The sequence below is a fragment of the Phyllostomus discolor genome, chromosome 4, assembly GCF_004126475.2.
Source record: "Phyllostomus discolor isolate MPI-MPIP mPhyDis1 chromosome 4, mPhyDis1.pri.v3, whole genome shotgun sequence".
Taxonomy (NCBI): Eukaryota; Metazoa; Chordata; class Mammalia; order Chiroptera; family Phyllostomidae; genus Phyllostomus; species Phyllostomus discolor.
The window spans coordinates 95,666,709-95,688,185 of NC_040906.2; the positions used below are offsets into that span (position 1 = coordinate 95,666,709).

General features: G+C 37.0%; 1 protein-coding gene and 1 pseudogene across 1 annotated transcript in view; one reads left to right on the forward strand and one right to left on the reverse strand.

Moving 5' to 3' along the window:
* ACTR3 (actin related protein 3) overlaps nt 1-21,477 on the reverse strand; it is a 60,795-nt gene that overhangs the window by 11,910 nt on the left and 27,408 nt on the right. Inside the window, exons 3-6 of the mRNA XM_036023644.1 lie at nt 18,916-19,040; nt 11,220-11,330; nt 7,673-7,768; nt 6,136-6,243 (exon numbers count right to left, since the gene is read on the reverse strand). Coding sequence (XP_035879537.1) covers nt 6,136-6,243; nt 7,673-7,768; nt 11,220-11,330; nt 18,916-19,040 — 440 coding nt within the window. The remainder of the gene's footprint in view (nt 1-6,135; nt 6,244-7,672; nt 7,769-11,219; nt 11,331-18,915; nt 19,041-21,477) is intronic.
* LOC114494033 lies at nt 751-1,323 on the forward strand (annotated as a pseudogene).

Genomic DNA, 21,477 nt, shown 5'->3' on the forward strand with positions numbered 1-21,477 from the left:
TCTGTGCTGTGTTGTGGTGCTCTAATGTGGGGGAGGGGTTAGAAAGGGAACAGTGCCAGCTTGCCAGCTTGTTCAGCTCTCGCCCCACTTTCTGTTACTTCTCTCGCTTTCCACAAGCGGACTATAAACTTTCAGGTGTATATTTGCAGCAGGGTGGGCTTGTGGCTGTTCTAGGATCCCGAGGACCTCTCCAAAAGACTCTCCTGTGAGATAGTGAGTTTCTCCCACTGCCATAACCCTCACAAGTTTTTTAAGCCAGAGGTTTTGATGCTTTTGATTTCCCCATGCTGGGTTGCAGTTTGTTTCGCTCCCCAGATGTTCCTCCTGGCTTATCTGCTTACGAATGTGCGAACTCCTGTAACCCTACCCCTGCCTCACCTGCCTGGTCTCCAGCCACATTGCCACCAGTCCTTGCTAAGCTGCTGTCTCCGCCCCTCCCACCACTCTGGATTAATGTTTCTTCTTTAACTCCTTTGTTGTTGAACTTCCATGTAGTTGTGATTTTCTGGCAGTTCTGGTTGTTTTTTTATTTTTAAATTGGTTCTTATCCTTCTTTTGGTTGTGCAAGGAAGTGAAGTGTTTCTACCTATGCCTCCATCTTGGCTGGAACTAAGAAACTTTAAAAATAGTTATAGGAGGCTACCACTCCGCCCCACTCCTGGACCGTGCACCTCGGCACCTCCCTGCTCAACCACAGGCGAGGACTCAGTTCCTTAAGTTGAGAGCTAAAACTTGGTGACTTTTCCTCTCCCCAACAACGTGCCCAGTGCCCAGGTAAGCTGGCTTGCAAACCTCTCGGTGGTGGCTCAGCTCCTGACCCTTACGGGGCTGTGCTATGGCAGACACCCGAAGCCCGGCCAGGTGTGCTTCTGGGATAGGAGACAAGAGCATTTCATCAAGGTTCTGCCAGAATACCACATGGTAGCACCCATCCGATTATATGTGCATGGGAATTTTCTGTCATATGGCTTGCCCCATCCCTTCCCCAGCAGCAGGAGGAAGAGGGCTGTGGATGGCTCAAAGGACCAGGTGTACTAAAGATTTTGGCATGAGAAAGACCGGTTTTTCAACTTGATGGTCAATGAGGGATTTTTTCCCCAAGAGCTACATCGTGGAGAGAACACATGGCAGCCTCTCCCATGTTAAAATGATGGCTTCCTTCAGGCCCCCGATACCTCAGGGGCACCATTCTGCAGCAAGGCACGAGAGTGGGGACTGCAGCCCTCAGTTGCTGCCATGGACTGATCATTTCTACTGCAGGTCACAAATTGCATTGTTGATGATCACCTAGACCCTGAATCTGCAACCCAAAGAATAGGCCACGGTGCTCAGAAGGTGGGGTACTGTCTTAGTACCAGTCACCCTTCAGGGATCCTGTGTCCTTGTGTTACCATTCTGGGCAGGACCCTCCCTGGGTGTCAGGAGGTATTTGAGAGGACCTGTCCATTTCTAGCTTTTGCAGTGGCCTTGGCCATGGGGCAGAGCTATCAGGACTGTCTCTGTTACCTGGAGTTTTCCTCTTGGGGAACTATTCATTTGCCATGACAAAATATTTTGTTTCCTGTGGTAGTTAACAGTGAAGAGTAGGCAAAATAAAAAGGAGGCAGTGAAGGGGTCAACTTCACCTACACCCATCTTAAAAAAATAAGTATATATTTTAAAGGAGTCCAAACATCAAGGACCTAATAATGTGAATATATAGTACCCAATCAAAAATTATAAGCAAGAAAGAAACCAGGAAAATACAACCCCTGACCAGCAGAAAAATCAATCGAGAAACAGAAATGTTGTGAAAGATACAGAATTAGAAGACAAGGACATTAAAATAGCTAATATATTCCATATGATCAAGAAGATCAATGGAAACATGAGAAAGAGAGAAATGGAAGTTACAAAAAAAACCCAAACAGAACTTCTAAAGACAAAAATAAATGATCTGGTATTAAAAATACATTAAATGTAATTATAGAAGATTAAACAGTAACTAAAACATAGAGAACATGAAGACAGAAATAGAAACTATCCAAAATGGTACAGGGAAAATAAGGTTAGAAAAAATGAAAAAGATTATCAGTTAACTATGAGATAAGGAAGTAAACGAGGGACAGAGCAGATATATGAATAGGGAACAAAAACTTTCCAGATACAATGAAAACTACACACCCATAGATCCAAGTAGCTAATTAGAAGAAATGAAGAAAACATTTAGGTACCATCCCAATCAAATGGCTGAAATCTAGTGAACCCAGAATATGTAAGGAGATAACCTGAGAGCAGACAGACAAGAAACATTACATTCAAAGGAAGGAACACTGGAATTACAGCAGACATTTTCAGAAACAAAATAAGTCAGAAGAAGACAGTGGAGCTACACCTATAAAACAGAGCAAGGAAGAAAACTATCAACCTAAAATTCTATATCATGTAAAATAATCTGTCAAAAATAAAGGCAAAAAAAAGAGATTTTGTCAACCGGTGTACAGAAGTTGAAAGAATTCAGTCAGTAGATCAGCATTATAAAAACACATTAGAAGCCATCATATTCAGACAGAAAGAAATAATGCTTGATGAAAACATGGACGTTCACAAAGGAATAAAGAATACTAAAAATTTTATGTGAGTAAATATAAAAGAATTCTATGTGTTTTTCAAAATCTCTTTTAAAGACAACTTTTTGTTATGGGCTGACTTGTGACCTATCCCTCCCAAAATTCTTATGTTGAAGTGCTAGTCCCTAATATCAGAATGTGACTGCATTTGGAGATAAAGGCATTTAAAGAGGTAATTAAGTTAAAATGAAGTAATTAGAGTGGGCTCTAATCTGAGACTGAGACACAAACAGAAGGTTTATAAGTCAAAGAGAGAAGCCTCAGGAAGAAGTCAACCCTTCTAAGAACTTGATCTCAAACTTTTTAGTTTCAATATCTGTGAAAAATTAATTTTCTACTGTTTAAGCTTCTCAGTCTGTGGTACTCTGTTATGGCTACCCTAGCAAAACTAACATTACTATTTATAATGAAACAAATTAATATGAACTATTGAGTAATAACATGTAGAAGTAAAACAAGTAATGATGACAATATAGACTAGAAGAGTTATGAATGTTAAAATATTATTTTGAGTTAGACTATGGTAAGTTAAAGATGTTTACTATTTATAAGCCCTAGAGCAACAATCCCAAGAAACTAGCAAATGACATTTAAAAAAAGACAGCATAGCTAACAAGTCAATAAAGAAGATAAAAGATATTAAAATAATTAAAATAATCTATTATTTCAAAAGAAAGCAAGAAAATAATCAGTACAAATCTGAGCAGTCATTTTAGATCTATGAGGCACAATAAAAAAGTTAATATGTTATTGAGATTAGAAGCACAAAGGCCTTGGCAGAAAAATACTATCTGGGACAACAAGCCGATTTGACGCATTTTTCCTAATATCCTTTACTAAAATTCAAATCGTAAAGCACAATCTCATCTTAAGTTTTTTATTCAAAAACCAGTTCTCTGAAAGTCATTAATGGTCATATGCTCACAAGTGTCATTTAGTTAATATACACACCAATGTGAAATTGTTAATCAAGGATGAGTAAGACTATCAACTGGCTAACAGACACAAACACACATCAAACTGGAACACAGAGGTCCATGTTTAAGAAAACAAGGCAATGTATTCCATTCTAGATACTCCAATTCATCAGTTTCTAATTATGAATTAGAAACTATTTCTAATAATTTTCTAATTATTTTCTAGCAGTAGTGCAAAACTATAGCAAAAGAAATGTTTTAGAATTTGTTTATAAAATTTTAACAATGTGAGCAAAATACAGCTATAGCTGAACAAATGGCCAAATAACAGCAAATTTTTAAAGTGTACCATTTAATGTTTTTAAAAAGTGGTACTAATTCATACACTTTAACTTTGCCAAATGTATTATCTGATGTCCTATTCAGTAATTTTAAAATATCCTGGGCCAAGATGGAGATGTAGGTGGACACTGTGCCTCTTCCCACAACCAAAATTAAGAACAACATAACTTTAGAAACAAAAAACCACCAGAACAGACAGAAAACTGAACTGTACAGAAGTCCCGACAACAATTTATCCAGACTGGTAAGAGGGACAGAGTCAGCAGCCAGCAGAGAGAGGTCGCGACAGGAAAAAGCTGTGGCTAGCAGACCCTGTTGGCGGGCACGGGGAGGCAACAAGCAGACCCCGTGAGGCATGCAAGGCAGTTGGCCATATGCAGTCACACATTCAAGTGCAGATAAACCAGGTAAAAAACGGGCAGCAAGACAGACCGTGCTACTCAGGGCCCCAGCGCCAGCAAATAAAGCCTAAAAGCACTGATTGAAAACACTTGTGCAGGCTGAGGTGCCAGAAGAGACTCCCAGCCTCACAGGAGAGTTTGTTTGAGAGACCCACTGGGTCCTAAAATGTACACAAGCCCACCCACCTGAAAACCAGCACCAGAAGGGCCCAATTTGCTTCTGCAAAGCGGCACAGGGGACTGAAATCCAACAGAGAGCGAAGCAAGCTCCATTGTTCCCTCTCTGACCCTGCCCCCACATACAACATCACAACCCAGCGACTGGGTTGTCCCACCCTGGTGAACATCTAAGGCTCCACCGCTCATATGTAACAGCTGTGACCAGATCCCCCTGCCAAAAAAAATGGCTCAAACAGAAGAACAAATCAAAGCTCCACAGCCAATACTTTTAAGTGATCAAGAGATAGCCAACCTATCAGATGCACAGTTCAAAGCACTGGTGATCAGGATGCTCACAAAATTGGTTGATTTTGGTTTCAAATTAGATGAAAAAAAATGAAGGCTACACTAAGTGAAATGACGAAAAATGCACAGGGAACCAATAGTGGTGGCAAGAAAATTGGGTCTCAAATCAATGAAGTGGACCAGAAGGAAGAAAAAAACATACAGTCAGAAAAGAATGAAGAAACAAGAATTCAAAAAAATGAGAAGAGGCTTAGGAACCTCCAGGACATCCTTAAACGTTTCAATATCTGAATTATAGGGGTACCAGAAGGAGAAGAGGAAGAGCAACAAGTGGAAAAGTTGTTTGAACAAATAATAAAGGAGAACTTCCCCAATCTGGCTAAGGAAATAGACTTCCAGGAAGTCCAGGAAGCTCAGAGAGTCCCAAAGAAGTTGGACCCAAGGAAGCACACACCAAGGCACATAATTACATTTCCCAAGATTAAAATGAAGGAGAGAATTCTAGAAGCAGCAAGAGATAAGGGGACAGTTACCTACAAAGGAGTTTCCATCAGACTGTCAGCTGATTTCTCAAAGGAGACCTTGCAGGCAAGAAGGGGATGGAAGGAAGTATTCCAAGTCATGAAAGGCAAGGACCTACATCCAAGATTGCTCTATCCAGCAAAGCTTTCATTTAGAATGGAAAGGCAGATAAAGTGCTTCTCAGATAAGGTCAAGTTAAAGGAGTTCATCATCACCAAGCCCTTATTACATGAAATGGTGAAGGGACTTATCTAAGAAAAAGAAGATAAAAAATATGAACAGTGGCCCTGGCTGGTGTAGCTCAGTGGATTGAGTGTGGGCTGTGAAACAAAGCATTGCAGGTTAGATTCCCAATCAGGGCACTTGCCTGCATTGCGTGCTAGGTCCCCAGTGGGGGGTCACGTGAGAGGCAACCACACATTGATGTTTCTCTGTCTCTCTCTCTCTCCCCAGTCCCCTCTCTAAAATTAAATAAAATCTTTTAAAAAAATTTGAACAGTAAAAAGACAGTAAACTCAGTTATTAACAACCACACCAAAAACAAAAACAAACTAAGCAATCAGCTAGAACAGGAATAGAACCACAGAAATGGAGACCACATGGAGGGATAGCAACAGGGGAGTGGGAGGAGGAAAGAGGGGGAAAAGTACAGCGAATAAGTAGCATAGATGGTAGGGAGAAAACAGACAGGGGGAGGGCAAGAATAGTATGGGAAATGTAGAAGCCAAAGAACTTATGACACATGGACATGAACTAAAGCAGGGGAATTTGGATGGCAGGGGGTATGCAGGGTAAAGGGGAATGAAGGGGGGAAATGGGACAACTGCAATAGCATAATCAATAAAATATATTTAAAAAAAATTTTTTTTAAATCCTTACCACAGGAATGACATGAGTGACACCATCTCCACTGTCTATTACCGTACCGGTCAATGTCCGTTCTCCTACTTGTCTTGAGGTCCAGGATGCAGCTAAGGCAAGAACGGCCTTGAATAAAAAGAAATAATACAGGTAAAAAGTGAAAACAAAGGGAGTTAAAAAATAAATATTTTACTCAAGTACATTATTCAACTTTAAATGTAGTATGTCTGTCTGGAAAGAAAACAAGCAAAATTAACACTATGCAATCAAATTGTTTACATCCTACATTTTATTATGACAAATTACAGGCTTATGTTTGCTTTTATGGACATATTTTAAAACTTTCTTTTAGTGGAGGCTATTTTTCTCTTAAAGCCAAGACTAACATGAAATTGTAAATTACTAAGATTGCCAAGACTTAAACTATGTTCATATGGGATAGCCTGTTACAAAACAACAGAGTACTAGAAGCATACAACCAAACACCCAATCATAAGACTTATTCAATACACAGATGGTCAAAAACAAGTATCATTCTTAAAAAATTCTCTCCAAATTTTCTAAGTAGCATGATTTTAGGGATATATATTTATTTATCCACAGAAGCCCTGGTACACTTCCAAATACTATGATTTAAAGAATTAAGAAACAAAGTTGATAATATTTTTCTGTGAAGAATTGTGGCATGGGCAATAAAGTGTAATTCTTCTAAAAAGGTGTTTGCAAATTAAGAAATTAACACAGCTAGCTCATTTTTAAAAATCTAAATTTCATGCAATCTAAGCCTCAAACAAAATATATGACTAATAATTTTAAAAAGAGCTAAACTGGCTTTATTTTACCAACTTGCAATATAATAGCTGAAAGGAACCTAGGAACATGTCTAGGCCAACCTCCAATTCTAACACAGGATCACACCACAATCATTGTAGGCTAAGAGAACTTTCACAATAGTTTATATACTCATTAAGCATTTGTGATATGCCAGGTATCGCAATTACTATGGGTTTAAGAAAATAAGAGGTGAGTTCCAGTACTGAGGGGTGGGACAGAAGCTGAAGATTATATACAAACTAAGTGCAATAGAGTATTACAGAGATTTATGATATACGGGATATGAAGAGGCACAAAGGACAAGGTGGTCAAATATGCCTAGCAATAAATCAGTCAAAATAGACTATTAAAAAAGGACACAACAAATGTTATAAGGATAAATGAATACATATAAAGTTTCTGACATGAAGTAAATAATATTAGTTCCCTTTTATTCTGTTCTATAAAAGACCTTGAATTAACCAAACACCATTAACTTTAACACTTCTCTTGCTGACTAGATAACTCAATTTCCTATAATATGATTTCTAAATTATCAAGAAAGAATTGTGATTTGCTTTGAGGTTATTTTATATATGTGTATATACACATATATAAGTAGAAAAAAATATGTGTGTGTATACATGTATATATATTTACATATTCTATATTTTAACAGTGAATTATTAAGCCAGATTAAAATTTAAAAGTCAAGCATATCTTAATTTGTGAACTTGCTTACCTGCACAGCAATGTACAAGCCTGGAACATTGAAGGACTCAAACATTATTTCAGCAGTATATTCCCTGTTTTCTGGAGTATTCAGAGGAGGTTCAGTCTATTAAATTGAATAACATTTTAAATAAACAATATCAGATTTTGATAACTTTATAATTTTAATTTAAAAATTTTATTTCAAACACTGTGTTTAAAAGGCATTAAACTCAGAGATAAACACAGACACATAGACCAAAGAAAAATACAGAGAGTTCAAACAAACTTATACATGAGAAAATAATGTAGTTATTCACATAAAAAAAGAAACTATTACTATGTCACAACATTCATACAAACTAAACACTGGGAAAGAAAAGGAGGAAAAGAGAGAGGAGACCCAGTCAAATCACCTTGTAAACATAGTAACCTCCAGGCAAACTTATCAATGGTATTTGTTAGTGGAAGCATCCTTATCTATGCAATGGTTATAGCAGGATGTACCTGGTCTGTCTACAACTATAGTAAATAAGCCCAGATTCTACAAATTTATAGTACAGCTTCCTGGAAAATGTTAATGAAGTTACATAACTATTAAGTGAGTATAAAATGTTTACACAGTTCTCTTCAGTTTAAGTTATGGGGCTGCATACATCACTTAGGGTTAAGTCTGAAGAAAAAAGACCTAGGAAAGCACTGGTAATCCTGAACTTCATGTTTTGCCTATGCCTCATGATCATTTAATTCATTTAAATTATTAAAGTTGGAAATTGGGTAAGACCTATTATTCTTGTGAGTCTGGTATGACAACCCAATCCTTTTTCTTATCACAACTATCTGAACTTGAAAGGCAAAACTGTTACATTTAATGGAGAAGAATTATCTTTTTGACCTTGAAATCAGTCACTGATCCCTGAGAAAAAATTACAAAAAAAGAATAACATTTGAATTTATTACATATTAAATCTTTTTTCAATTTTAAAAGATACCATAGAGAAAGTTTTAAAAGAAAGGAGTCGACTGTTTTTTTAAGATTTTATTTATTTATTTTTAGAGAGGGAAGGGCGAGAGAAAGAGAGAGAGAGAAAGAGAAAGAAACATCAATATGCGATTGCTGGGGGCTGTGGCCTGCCACCTAGGCATGTGCCCTGACTGGGAATCAAAACTGCGAGGCCTGGTTTGCAGCCCACGCTCAATCCACTGAGCCACGCCAGCCAGGGGAGGAGTAGACTTTTTCTATATGTGAAACCTGTAATAGCTACACTGCCTGGTTTGAACTTATTTAAGAGAGTTTTAGAACCATGTTCAACAGTATAAAGATATTTAGCAATACATACAAAAGTAAGCAAACTAAAAAGCTAAGGCAAGTAAATTATAAATTCTAAGACAAACAGAAGTACCATGTAAAATATAGTCAGAGATTTCACAAGGAAAACATACAAATAGCTAGTAAGTACACAAAAACGTGCTCAATGTCATTAAACATCAGGAATATGCAAATTAAAATCAAAATGAGAACTCTTACACACCCACTAAAATGGCTAAAACTAAAAAAACTGACATACCAAACGCTGAACAGGATATATAGCAAACAAATCACTAACACATTGTTGGTAGGTGTGCAAAAAGGTCCAACCCCTTAGAAAAAGTTCTGGAAGTTTCCTATAAAACCTATTACTCACCTACCCTATGACAGAGCAATTCCATATCTAGGTATTTACACAAGAGAAATGAAAACACAAATCCACAAAAAATTCGGTATAAGAACATTCACAATAGCCAAAATAATCTCAACAGTCAAAAACTGGAAACAGCCCAAGTGATCATCAACAGAAAATACATTAGTAAGGCATATTCATATCATAGAATACAACCCAGCAACAAAAAAGCAACACACTACTGGTACCTTCAACAACATGGATGAATCTCAAGACTATAATGACTGAAGTGTTATCAAAGAGCACATATTGTTTGATTTCATTTTATGAATCTCAAATGTAAGCATGAATCTATACTGAAAAAAAGCAGAGCATCAGTTGCTTCTAGGGCATGGGGGCAGGGATTAACCAGAAAAAGACATGAGAAAACTTTCTAAGCCATAATGTTCTAGATGTCCATAAACGTTTAGATTAGGTTACACAGATGTATACATATGTCAAAATCAGGGGCAAACTACATCATGCATCTTGTAGGCCAAATCCAGCCCAATACTTGTTTTTATAAATATGATTTTATTATAATACAGCCATACCCATTCATTTCAGTATTGTCTGTGGCTACTTTCCTGCTTATAATAGCAGAATTAAGTAGCTGCAACAGAGACCCTATGACCTAAAAAGCCAAAAATATTTGTTCTCTGTTCCTTTAAAGAAAGTTTGCCAAAACCTGTCTACTCAAAACCCATAGAATGGCAGGGTCAAGATTTGTACATTTTACAGCAAGTATATTCTATATAAAACAAAAAATATAAACAAATAATGAATTCTAGTTGGTGTTCATGCTAAACTAGGGGTGAAACGACTCCATCTGAGACTCATTATGAAGTGATTAAAAAAATAAGATGGAATAATGAATGGATAACCCAATAGATGTCATAAAGCAATTATAATAAAATTAACTGTTGAGCCTAGCTGTGGGTATATGGCTATTCATTGTCAAGTTCTTTCAACTTTATGTTTATGGTCCAGCCATAAACAATACATGCATACCTTGTTTTAGTGCACTGAGTTTTACTGCACTTCAGATGTTGTGGTTTTTTAATAAGACTTCAACCAACAAAAAGATTATTACTCACTTTACTGCAGTGAGTAAATATCGCTGGAACCGAACCTGCAATATTTCCAAAGTATGCCTGTATACACAAATCACTATAACAAAATGTAAAACATTGATTTAACCAAAATCTATGATATAACTATACTGAGAGAGGAGAGGGAGAAGAAATAGATTTCATGTTAAGGGAGGGGAAATAGAAAAAGAAGAACAAAACATCATCACTTTCACTAAGTAGTGAGGAGTGTCTAATATTTATAAAACAAAATAAAAGAAACATTGTTTAAATTTATAAAATACTATTCAGAAAATAACTCTGAAAATGTAAAATGTTTGTCTCTGGGGAATACAAATCAAGGGTTGGGAGAGGTAAAAAAGGAGAGAGCTAATTTTTTGTGTTTTAAATTTCATAAGATTTGATAAGCATGTACTACTTTGGTAAAAAGAAGAACAAGGTTTAAAAATGAAGCTGATTATATTTTTGTTATGAAGAATTACAAATAAAATAATCAGACTAGAAATAAAAAAGGGAAGTGGTTTATTTCTGACTTTTTTCTGAATCTTAACATATTAATTATCAAAAGAACTCATTAAGTACCTAAACTTTGGTGTTTCAACATTTTACTGGTCTAATGGAACCTAGAGCTGGATGGTCTTAAAGATGATAGAGCTTTCTAACAAAGTTTTTTAGACATATGACAATTTAATAAATAATAACGTATGCCCTAGTGCATATAAAGATGTGATGAAAACATTTTCATTTAGCTTCAAGTTTCCTCACTGAAATTACAATATGTACTTACCAAGAGAAAATAATGGTCTTCAGGTTCTGCCCTTAAATATTTAAAGATCACTTGTTCCATAAACCTTTCCATCAAATCCCAATCTTCGACTATACCATGGCGAATTGGCCACTATAAAACAAAAATAAAACACAAATATTATTAACATCAAAATAAAACTACCAAAAATTAAAAACCCAAGGAATACTACATCATTAGTAGATATTTGATGAGGACAGCATTTCTTAGGTGTGATAATCAAACTAGAGATCATTCTTAAAAGGTGAATATATAAATACTTACAAATAAAATTATTCCTACAACATATTTTCAGATGGTTCATTATATTTTTGAAAAATACGATGAAAACAAGTCAAAATGTTAAAAATTGTAACTTTCGATGGAAGGTCATTACACTAGTCTTTCTGCATATGTCTCTGAGCTCCAAAGGCCAACTATTTGTCTAACAATGTATTAGATGTCTCTCAGATACCTAATACACAACTTGGTAAAAACTAAACTTATCCTCTCCTCCCTATACCACACCCCAGTCAAAAGTATTTCTCTGTAAATCTCAGTCTAAAGAAATAAAGAAGAGCAAGGAAACTACCCAAGAGCTGGGAATTAACCTTAATTATAATGTGCAAATTACCACCAATATCTTATTAATCATGCCCTGTTACTCCATAAATATCCACCTTTTTATTCTTGGACAGAACAAAAACAATGTTTGTACACACATCTAATCAGACTTCTAGATTCAACCATCATTTTTTAAGTACCCCAAAAGTAAAATATAGAAAAGTAGAGGATCATGTTAAATAACACAGGATGCAATGATCAAAATACAGAATATGAGACATTTAACAAAAAAAATAAGCAAAATTTTTCCATAAAGAAAGGCAAGAAGAAATAATATGCACACAGAAAAGAACCTATAGATAAAGAGACGGAAGCGACATCAACCAAATCCAATGAGTAGATGTCTGAATCTTGATTCAAACAGATTAACTCTCAGGGAAATTTGAGCACTGGCTAGATTCCAGATATTAAGAAATTGCACACTGTATTTAGGTGTGATATTTTTAAAATACATTTACATTTTTGAAAGTCCGTATCTTTAAATAATATATGTAGGTAAAATAATATCTAGGGATTTACTTTGAAATAATCTGGGGGAAGATGGGTAGAGAGAATCAGATAAAACAAGGTTGGTTAATAGGTTAATAACTTCCAAAACTCTGTGAAGGGTACCTGAAGGTTCATTATATTCCTTTCTGTACTTTCATGTATTAATTTCCCTATGATGAAATTTTTACCATTTTTAAATCATTTTTATTTTTCAATTACTTATGTACATTATTGTATTAGTTTCAGGTGTATAGTATACCCCAGTGATTAGACATTATTAAGTTATTAAGTGATCATCTTGATAAATCTCACAGCGACTGGATACCAAACACAGTTATTAGAAAATTGACTCTATTTCCTATATTTTAATATTCCCATGACTATTCAGTAATTGCCAATTTGTACTTAATCACTTCACCTTTTCCACTCATACCACCAACATCCCTCCTATCTGTCCACCATCAAAATGTTCTCTGAGTCTGTTGAGTCTGTGTCTGTTGTTTGTTCTTGCTCATTTGCTTTTTTAGATTCGATTCTTGATATGTATTTATTAACATTTTATTGTTCATAGTTCTTTTTTTGTCCCCTCTTAAAGATCCTTTTGCATTTCATGCAATACTGGTTTCATGGTGATTAACTCCCTTTAGCTCTTTTTTATCTGAAAAGCTCTTTATCTGTCCTTTTATTCTGAAGAATAGCTTTGCTGCGTAAAGTAATCTAGATTTGTAGGCCCTTACCTTTCATCACTTTGACTATTTCTTGCCGATCTCTTCTGGCCTCCGAAGTTTCTGTTGAGAAATCAGCTGACAGTCTTGTGGGAGCTCCCTTGTTAATAACTGCTTTTCTATTGCTTATTTAAAGATTCTCTTTGTCTTTATTCTTCGGCATTTTAATTATGATGTGTCTTGGTATGGGCCTCTTTGGGTTCATCTTGTTTGGGACTTTCTGTGCTTCCTGCACTTGCATGTCTATTTTCTTCACCAAATTAGGGAAGTTTTCTGTCAATATTTTTTTTCTCACAGGTATTTAATCCCTTGTTTTCTGTCTTCTCCTTCTGGCATCCCCATAGTGTGAATGCTGGTATGCATGTTGTCCCACAGACCTCTTACCACTATTCTCATTTTTTTGGACTCTTTTTGCTATTTTGATCCAAGTTTTGGGGTTGTTGTTATTTTTTTTGCCTCCTTATATTCTAAATCACTGAGTTGATTCTCAGCTTTATCTACTCTACTGTTGATACCCTGTAAATTATTCTTCACTTCAATTAGTTATCCTTCATTTCTGTCTAGTCCTTTTTTATGTTGTTGAAGTTCTCACTAAGTTCATAGAGAATCCCTATAACCAGTGTTTTGAGCTCTGCATCTAGTAAATTGTCTTCATTTTGCTTAGTTCTTTTTTCCAGAGTTTTGTTCTTTCATTTGATGCATGTTTTTTTTGTCTCCATGTTTTGGCACCTTCTTGTGTTTGTTTATATTTATTAGGTAGAGCTGCTATGTCTCTCAGGATTGGTAGAGTGGCCTAACGTAGTTCAGTGTTCCGTGGAGTCCAATGGAACAGCTTCACAATCATCCAAGCTGGATAACTTGGTACACCACACCTTGTGTGGCCTGTGTACACCCTCCTGCTGTAATTAGCCTTGATTGCATTTGGCATGTCAATGGGAGGGATTTACACACAGGCTGATCAGCTGCAAAGACTGGCTGCAACCACCAACCATTGTGGAGGACTAGCTGTGAAGGGGTCAACCACAGAGCAAGACTTACTTTAGCCTGGCTGATGCCCAAAGAGTCTACTCCTTAAAGAGTGTCACTTGTGCAGTGGTTGGGTAGTGATGCTCTGACATAGTCTGAAACTGTCCACTGGATGCACTGGCTCTGGGGCATCTTTGGAGATGCAGGCCAAGGTCAGTTGCCACATGTGCTCTGCCCAGGCTGCCCAACATGAGCAACAAAGTGATCTGCAGAGGACTGCTACTTGTGCTGAGGTTGGAGGTACCCAGGTGAGACCAAGCTGTGAATCAGGGCGAGATGCTTCTAGTGCTGGGCCTGGAGCCACTTAGCAAAAGGTATGGGGCACACTGGGGCCAAATGCTAGTTTTCTTTAAAATATATTTTATTGATTATGCTATTACAGTTGTCCCATTTTCCCCACTTCACCCCCCCACCCTGCACACCCTCTCCCACCCACATTCCTCCACTATAGTTCATGTCCATATGTCATAAGTTCTTTAGCTTCTACATTTCCCATACTATTCTTACCCTCCCCTATGTTCTACCTACCATCTATGCTCCTTATTCTCTGTACCTTTTCCCCCTCTCTCCTTCTCCCACTTCTGTTGCTAACCCTCCATGTGATCTCCATTTCTGTGGTTCTATTCCTGTTCTAGTTGATTGCTTAGTTTGCTTTTGTTTTAGGTGTGGATAATATTGTCAGTTTTACTATATATGTTTTTTGTCATCTTTTTCTTAGATAAGTCCCTTTAACATTTCATACAATAAGGGCTTGGTGATGATGAACTCCTTTAACTTGACCTTATCTGAGAAGCACTTTATCTGCCCTTCCATTCTAAATGAAAGCTTTGCTGGATAGAGCAATCTTGGATGTAGGTCCTTGCCTTTCATGACTTGGAATACTATTTTCTAGCCCCTTCTTGCCTGCAAGGTCTCTTTTGAGAAATCAGCTGACAGTCTGATGGGAACTCCTTTGTAGGTTACTGTCTCCTTGTCTCTTGCTGCTTCTAGAAGTCTCTCCTTCATTTTAATCTTGGGAAATGTAATTATGATGTGCCTTTGTGTGTTCCTCCTTGGGTCCAATGTCTTTGGGACTCTCTGAACTTCCTGGAAGTCTATTTCCTTAGCCAGACTGGGGAAGTTCTCCTTTATTATTTGTTCAAATAACTTTTCGACTTGTTGCTCTTCCTCTTCCCCTTCTGGTACCCCTATAATTCAGATGTTGAAATGTTTAAAGATGTCCTAGAGGTTCGTAAGCTTCTCATTTTTTTGAATTCTTGTTTCTCCATTCTTTTCTGTTTGGTTGTTTCTTCCTTCTGGTCCACTCCATTGATTAGAGTCCCGGTTTTCTTCCCATCACTCTTGGTTCCCTGTCTATTTTCCTTTATTTCACTTAGCATACCCTTAATTTTTTCATCTAATTTTCAACCAAATTCAACCAATTCTGTGAGCATCCTGATCACCAGTGCTTTGAACTGTACATCTGATAGGCTGGCTATCTCTTGGTCGCTTAAAAGTACTGGCTCTGGGGCTTTGATTTGTACTTCCGTTTGAGCCATTTTTTTAGGCAGGGGGATCTGGTCGCAACTGTTGCATATGAGGGGTGGAACCTTAGGTGTTCACCAGGGTGGGGCAACCCAGTGGCAGAATTGATGCTGTATGTGGGGACGGGTTCAGAAGAGAACAATGGTGCTTGCTCCTCTCTCCATCGAATTTCAGTCCCTTCTGTTGCTTCCCCTAAGCTAACCAAGCCTTTCTGGTGCTGATTCCCAGGTGGATGGGCTTGTGTATGTTCTAGGACCCTGTGGGTCTCTCCAACAAACTCTCCTATGAGGCTGGGAGTCTCTCCCTGCACCTCAACCCCCACAGGTATTTTTCAATCAGTGCCCTGAGGTTCTGTTTCCCGGCACTGTGACCCTAAGTTGCAAGGTCTTTCTCACTACCCAATCGCTCCTGGTTTATCTGCACGGGAATGTGGCCCAGACAGCCAGGAGCCTTGCGCACAGTGCCTCGCTTCACAGTCACCTCCTCGCTGGGTCTGCCAGCTACCTGTGCTCTTGGGCTCAGGATGCCTTACGCGCCCAGGATGACTTACGCGTTTGGTCCCACCGCTTTTTATGCCATGACTCCTCTCCTCCTGGCTGCTTGACTCCGCCCCTCCTATCAGTCTGGATGAATGTGTATATTTTAACTCCTTGGTTGTCCAACTTCCACAGAGTTCCATTTTCTGTCAGATCTGGTTGTTATCTTGTTTCTAAATTTTTGCTGTCCTTATTTTGGTTGTGTGAGGAGGCACAGTATGTCTACCTACACCTCCATCTTGGCCAGAAGTCCCAAATGCTACTTTTTTGAGAGATTTTTTAAAAATCTGAAGCATAAGCCAGACAGGACACTCATATGGAAAAGCCACTGGAAACAGCTTGGGTGGGCCTGAACTTGGATGGAACAGTGTCTCAGGGAATCACTAGGACAGAGCAAACAGAGTAAGACAGGTTAATGAAGTCTCAGATATGGTGCTTACCTATAGGCTCTGTGGTGGGAGGGCTCTTCAAAGGAACAATGGCCTCTGCCAGCATTTCTCTCTTGGAAAAGGTTGCTCCCCCCCCACCCCAACTCTTGCCCTGATGACAGATAATTCAGTTCCTCCCCTTATGACCCTGGTACCTTTCAAGCTTCTGCCCCAGCACTGGAGCACAGAGGGAATGAGTCTGAATACGTCCAAGTGCAGGCCCTTGAAGTGGAATTGCCTCAGCCTGCAGAAGCCCTCTAGCTCTCTCATTCTCAATCCCCACTAATTTTTATAGCCAGAAGTTATGGGGACTTCTCTTCCTGGCACTCAACCCCAGGGTGGGGGGGCCTGGTATGGGGCTGAATTCTTCAGTTTTCAGGGGGGATCTCTGCAGCTCTGATAGATGTATCTTCTTTTTTAATTTCCCCACTTGTAGGACTTTCACTCAAGCAGATTTCAGATAGCTCTGAATGAGTGTTGTTCTGTAGCTCAGTTATAATTCTGATGTGGTTGTGGGAGGAGGCAGGTAACAGGTTTACCTATGCTACCATCTTGACTGAAAGTCCCCATAATGAAAGTTAAAAGTTTAGTCCTGGCTGGTGTGGTTCAGTGGATTGGGTGCAGGTCTGAAAACCAAAAGGTCACTGGTTCGATTCCTTGTCGGGGCACATGCTTGAGTTGTAGACCAGTTCCCCACTTAGGGGCACGCAAGAGGCAAGTGATCAAAATATCTCTTGCTCATCGAGGTTTCTCTCCCTCTCTCTCCCTCCCTTACCTCTCTCTAAAAATAAAATCTTAAAAAAAAAAAAGAAAGTCACATGTTTGTGTGCATACACACAATTTCTGTTTGTCTCTATCCCCACTGCCATCACTGTAGTCCACTAAGTCCTTGCCTTAGCTATTACAATAGTCTGGTCTTCCCAGAATGATGCTGTGTCCCCAAATAATAAAAACAGCCAACAGACTGAGTTTTCACTATTTTGAAACACCATAATGATTGCTTTGTATGTATTATCTCATTAAGCCTCCCAACATTACTATACTAAGAATATCTCCATTTTATAGGCGAAGACACAAAAACCTAGAAAGGATGAGTTACTGAATGGTATCACAAGCTAGAAAGTAGCACAGCCAGAATTCTAGCCAAAGGAGAAAGACTTCAATATTTGTGTTTTTAATCAGTATTTTTAAACCCATTAATGTTGCCCATAGGACAACATCACCAAACACCACTTTGAACTATCTTATCTTGGCCTACCTATCCAGCCTCCTCACATGTTTCCACCTCATTCTCTATGCTTCAGACACATTGGTTGTTCATTTCCAGGCTCCCTCATATTTTAAAGCCTTCCTTAATATTAGAGTCTCTCCCTAGAATAACTGCCTACACAATTCACCTAACTTGTATTTTACCATTCAAGCCTCAGCTTAAAAGACTTACTCCTCCTCCAAGACTTTCCTCAGTCCACAAACCAGGTTAGTGAGCGACTCATGATATATATTTCCAGAGTATGCTGTACTTTACTTTTTGTAACACCCTTAACACTTGTAATTATTTCTTCAGTGTATTCTTTCCCACCACACTGCAACAGCCTTAACATCAGGGAAGCATTTTTTGATTTACCACTGTATTCTCAGCACTTAGCTAAGGTTTTCCACATGGCAGTTGTTCATCAATGAATGCAAGAGAAGAAATGAAGTACAAAGGAGAAAATTTGCAAATCAGACAAAGTCAATGTTCAAAAATAATAAATGTCAGAATAGTGTTTACCCTTTGGAATAGGTAAGAGTGGTAACTAAGCGTGGGCAACTGGGTTACTAGATTTACTCTGTATCCTAACCTTTTATGATTAGAGTCATAAAATTTTTTTAATTGTATAATTAAGACTTACCTAGTTTACTATATATATACTTCAATAAAAAGGAAGCAGGGGCAAGAAGGTTAAGAAAGAATAAAAGAAAAAAGGGGGTAAAGAGAGAGGCATTTCCAGATGTTACCAACTTCAAATATAAGAGAAATGGTATGGTTCTGAATACCAGTGAGGGGGAAATATCTCTAAATGTGGCAATGTTGAAGTCAGAGAAAGCCAATCACACTGATGGTTCTGAGATCTAATGGGTATGGAAAAGTAAATAGTTCTGCTCACATGAACAGGCTTAAATTTTCCTCTTGGGAAAAAAAAAAGCTAAGTTCGGAGGGACTACAAGGAAAGAAGAAATTTTTGCTGTAAAAAAGTTGAGAGTATTAGGCCTATAACTGAATGAAATTTTAAATGGTACAATCATTAAACATGCTAATTTTTTTAAAGTATATATATTATTTATTTTTACAAATCATAAAATATACCTTTGTTGCATATGTAGGCTTTTCTATTGCTTCATCACCAATGAAGAAGTCTAGGTCATCAACGCCTTTCATCACCCTCCTTTGAGCTTGATCACCCACTTTTGCTGACTCCTTAATAGCAATACCTTTAAAATAAAAGTTTTTCATACATATCAAAAATTTTATTATTTTCAAGTGAAATAAATTTATAATTTATACTTCCTCCATTATAAAGTGCTATTAAACAAAACATGATCTAGCATATTTAAATTATCAAACTAAAGCACAAAGGTCATAAGAAACCAATGAAAAAATTCATTTAACACAATGAAATCTCCACCTAAAGACCCTAGGGCTCAAATATTAAAAGCCAAAAAAAGAAGCACTACTCTGGGAATGTGTAAATGATATTTTAAAAAATTATGTTAACATCTATTTTAATTTTATAATCCCATGAAATCAATATATGCTTGATGGACAATCAGAAAGAGAAAATTGAAAAACACTAACAAATGACAACAGGAAAATTTCAAGGGGAGTTTTTTCAAAAATTAGTTTTCTTCATATTCCTATCCTATTCACACTATTAGGAATTAGTAATTTAAATATAACACTAAGATAAAGTTCTATTAAGCTTTAAATCATATATGAAAGAAAAATTTCAAATCATTTAGGTAAAACCCACAATTATCTCCTTAAATAACTTCAGAAACTCAGCATACAGTTTCTAGACTTAAAACATTACATATTTCATAATTAAGATATAAATTTCTTCATCCTCCTAGTTAAGCAGTCCCTTATTACTATAATCAACTATATATAATACCTACATGTAACATCTATAATATAAATAAAAAATATTTACTTGCATACATTTAAAGTTAATCTGGCATTCAACTTATACTTTCATTTAGGAACAATTATATCCTTAATAAGGTGGGTAGAAAATATGGAAGGAAAGAAATTCTAAATCTACTTCTAAATGTTAGAAATCTTCTCTAGCAATTCATTTATAATGTACATACACATCCAGATAATTCAGTCAATTTCTAAATTTATTCACTAAATTAAATTTTTAATGACATAATGCCATTAATGTTATAATGCCTTATAAAAGATTACAAATTAAAAGACTGCAAAATCAGCATTTTTGTGGTTTGATTGTGTCCTGCAAAGGACATGTTGAAATCCTAACCTCAGAAAATGACCTGATCTGGAAATAGGGTCTCTGCAGTTAAAATGACGTTATTAGGGTGGGCTCTAATCCAATGCCTGGTGTCCCTAAAAAAAGGAGAAATTTGGACACAAACAGCTACACACAAAAGAAAGACAACAGGAAGACACACAGGGAGAAGGGATTCAAGTGATTATATATACAAGCCAAGAAATGTCAAGGAATATCAGCAAATACCAGAAGCTAGAAAAAAGTTTCGCCCCTAGAGATGTCAGCAAGATCATGGCCCTGTTGACAATTTGATTTTGGACTTCTAGCCTCCACAACTGGTAAGTTCCTATTGTTTTAAGCCTAAACTCAGTTTTTGGTATTTTGTTATGGTAGCCTTAGGAAATTAATATATACATAATACAATAGTCTAACAACAGTAAACTCAAATTGGGGGGCAAAAGTAGGTTTACAGTTGTAATACAAAGAAATAATATAATAATTAATAAATAATATAAGAATAAACTGTTTCAAGCACACACAACTATTAACCCACTTTTGCCATCCTGTATAACTAAAGTCAAGTACTAGTCCACAACAGTATTTCTATGAGTCAGCAATTGGGCTAATATTTGTCATCAAATTCTTTAAAAAAACAATCAATAAACTGATACATAAATGTGGGGAAAAAGTAAAGAAGAGCAAACTTGTCTTTCAGTATACACGAAGACAACAGTACCAGCAAACTAAGACTGTCAGAAAGAACCTTTTCATTAGTGTCACCTAAAATCCATTCTAGGTATTAAAGAATTAGACTTAAGTGTTAGACTGATTTCTTACAAAACCAATTCCTAGAAAAGTATACCAAAAGTATATCAGAAGTGCCAAAGTCAAATAGGTTTGTTTCCAAAGTGTAAAAAAAGTATAAATCAATCAATCAATCAATCTCCCCTTTTAGGTAGACTTTTGATAGTATCTTTCTCATATTTCACACATTTCATTTTGTTCTTGCTATACAAATTATAAAACAATTGACTTGTTCATGTCCAATGAGTGCCCAACTGAGATGAAAAGATCTGCAGTTTTTGGCAAGCCTAGTAATTTCTCAACTGCACTAATTCTGAAACCTAAGCTGCTTTCAGTCCTCTCTGAGTGTTTATTTTTCCATTTCTTTCTTATTTTCATAAATTAGTAATACACAAAGATATTCAGCCCTGGTGGGAACCAAAGTGTCCCAGGCAGGGTACATTCCTAGGTTGCAGGCCATAACCCCCAGCTCGCTCGCTCGCTCTCTCTCGCTCGCTCTCTCTCTCTCCTTTTCCCTCCCTAAAAATAAATAAATAAAATCTAAAAAAAAAAAAAGATATTCAAACAGTCACATAAATACTACTGTGCAAAATAAGTGACACTCCCAAAATTAA